We start from the raw sequence: 1,933 nt of genomic DNA, 5'->3' as shown, positions 1-1,933 counted from the left end.
ATTATGTTCCTCTCCACAGTGGACACACTTGGAAGTGATTGTGATACCTTTCACTTGGATATTGGAATCCACTGGAACCACATTCTGGAACAACCTCCAAAGGAAAACAAAGATCTTTGGGGGAAGTTTAGTTGCCTAGTCCATCTAGACCAGCTCCTATTGCTGGACCTCTATCTGCATAAGTCCCAAGTGGATTCATTGAGAAATTTCCAAACCGATTGTGGGGCCAGATGCAGCGGTCAGTATCTTCAGATGTGGCAAATCCCCTATGAAATATGGCTTTTACCACCTCTTAATGCAGTAAGGAGAAAACTAAATAAGGAGGCGGAGGCCTAGAAGGGCCCAGAAAATCCTTAATTGACATAGATTTGAGCTCGTCTGGAAACGACCTGATTATCTTATGCAATAGGGGTCCCAACCCTGTCCAGTTTTCATTCCAAAGAATTGCGAATCCTTGTCCCACCATCCATTGCACATTCTCCTCCACTAGGGGCTCCAACGATCTGATTTTGGCTCACAAAGGGGAAGATGAGTGGGATAAGGATCCTCTGCAGGTGTGATCAATATGCAAGGGGTGCCTAGCCCTCATATGCTAAACCCAAGGCCCTTTCTCTAATCCAAACCTCATGTCCCATGCCATTTTCAGCCTAGAGGCTTTAATAACATTAGCTAGCCTTCTGACATCTAAACCACCTTCCTCCATCAGCTTAGCGTTCTTAGACCAAGCAATCTAGTGGAGTTTTTGCCTACCATCTGCCCACCCCCAAAAGAATCTTGCAAAACTTCTCTCCAGCTTAGAGATCACCTGCGTGGGAACTATCCCTGTAGCCATGACATGGAGTGGGATGCTACTAAGGATGTGGTGGATGAGGGTTGCCTTGCCCGCTTGGGAAAGGTGTCCAACTTTCCACCTGCTGATCTTATGGTCCACTTTATCCAAAAGGAACTGGAAGTCTGAACTTTTTATTCTGCCCATGCTGAGAGGGACTCCTAGATAGCAGATCCTGGCAGTACATCTGTTAATCCCGAGAACCCGTTCGATGGATATGATTCTCCCCGCTGGCAATTTGTCTAGGCAGATAAAAGAGGTCTTACTAAGATTAATTCTTTGCCCTGAGGCTGCTTGAAACTCATTCAGGAGGGCCTTGACCCTTAGAATAGAGGCTCTACTCCCATTAAGGAACGAGAGAGTGCCATCCATAAAAAGGAGGTGAGAGGCTAGAGGGAAGCCCCTACGGATCTGAAAAAGCTGGCTCCACCCTCTAACCATCATAAATTTGAAGCTTCTAGAGAAGGCGTCTGCTGTTAGAATAAATAAACCTAGGGAGAGGGGGTCTCCCTGGTGGAGGCCCCTAGAAGATTTGAAGAATCCCACAACTTCAGCAATGATCAGAATTGAGAACCAGCTGTTGCCCCAACAACGTTCCATGAGAGTGATCCATCTGTAGTAGAAGCTGAATTTCCTAAGCACTTGTTTAAGAAATTCCCAATCGACCATATCGTAGGCTTTTTCGAGGTCTAGTTTGAGGACTATGTTACCCCCTCTAACTTTTCTGTTTAAGTCCCTAAGGACCTCTTGGGCGAAGGCAATATTCTCCGTCATTGGCCGACCTCGCACAAATGCACCTTGCTCATGAGAGACTAATTTCGGTAGCTAATCACTAAGCCTGGAAGCTAGCAGTTTTGTTAAAATCTTATAGATAATGTTGCACTGGCTAATGGGGCGATAGTCAGAAAACGTTGCGGCCGTTGGTGATTTCTGGACTAGGCAGATCAAGGAGGTGGTGAAGGCTTTTGGAAGGGGACCTCCTTCCAGAAAATTTATAGCTGTTTTGAGAAGATCCCCACCCACAATCTGCCAGCAGTGAGCACAGAATGCACTTAAGAATCTGTCTGGACCCGACGCCTCATCCTTTGGGCTGGAAAAGACTGC

At 46.5% G+C, this 1,933-nt stretch overlaps 1 protein-coding gene across 1 annotated transcript; it reads right to left on the bottom strand.

Moving 5' to 3' along the window:
- Positions 1-730: 730 nt before the first annotated feature.
- Positions 731-1,603, bottom strand: LOC131254885 (uncharacterized). The gene has a single exon (XM_058255585.1). It carries the CDS (start codon positions 1,601-1,603, stop codon positions 731-733), a length of 873 nt encoding a protein of 290 aa, XP_058111568.1.
- Between the last annotated feature and the right edge of the window lie 330 nt (positions 1,604-1,933).

This window comes from Magnolia sinica, chromosome 9, assembly GCF_029962835.1.
Source record: "Magnolia sinica isolate HGM2019 chromosome 9, MsV1, whole genome shotgun sequence".
NCBI classification, from domain to species: domain Eukaryota; kingdom Viridiplantae; phylum Streptophyta; class Magnoliopsida; order Magnoliales; family Magnoliaceae; genus Magnolia; species Magnolia sinica.
This window is presented reverse-complemented; position numbering and strand designations above follow the sequence as displayed.

Coding starts and splice junctions, on each gene's coding strand:
- LOC131254885 (XM_058255585.1), bottom strand. CDS start 1,603: ATGACGGAGAATATTGCCTTCGCCCAAGAGGTCCTTAGGGACTTAAAC.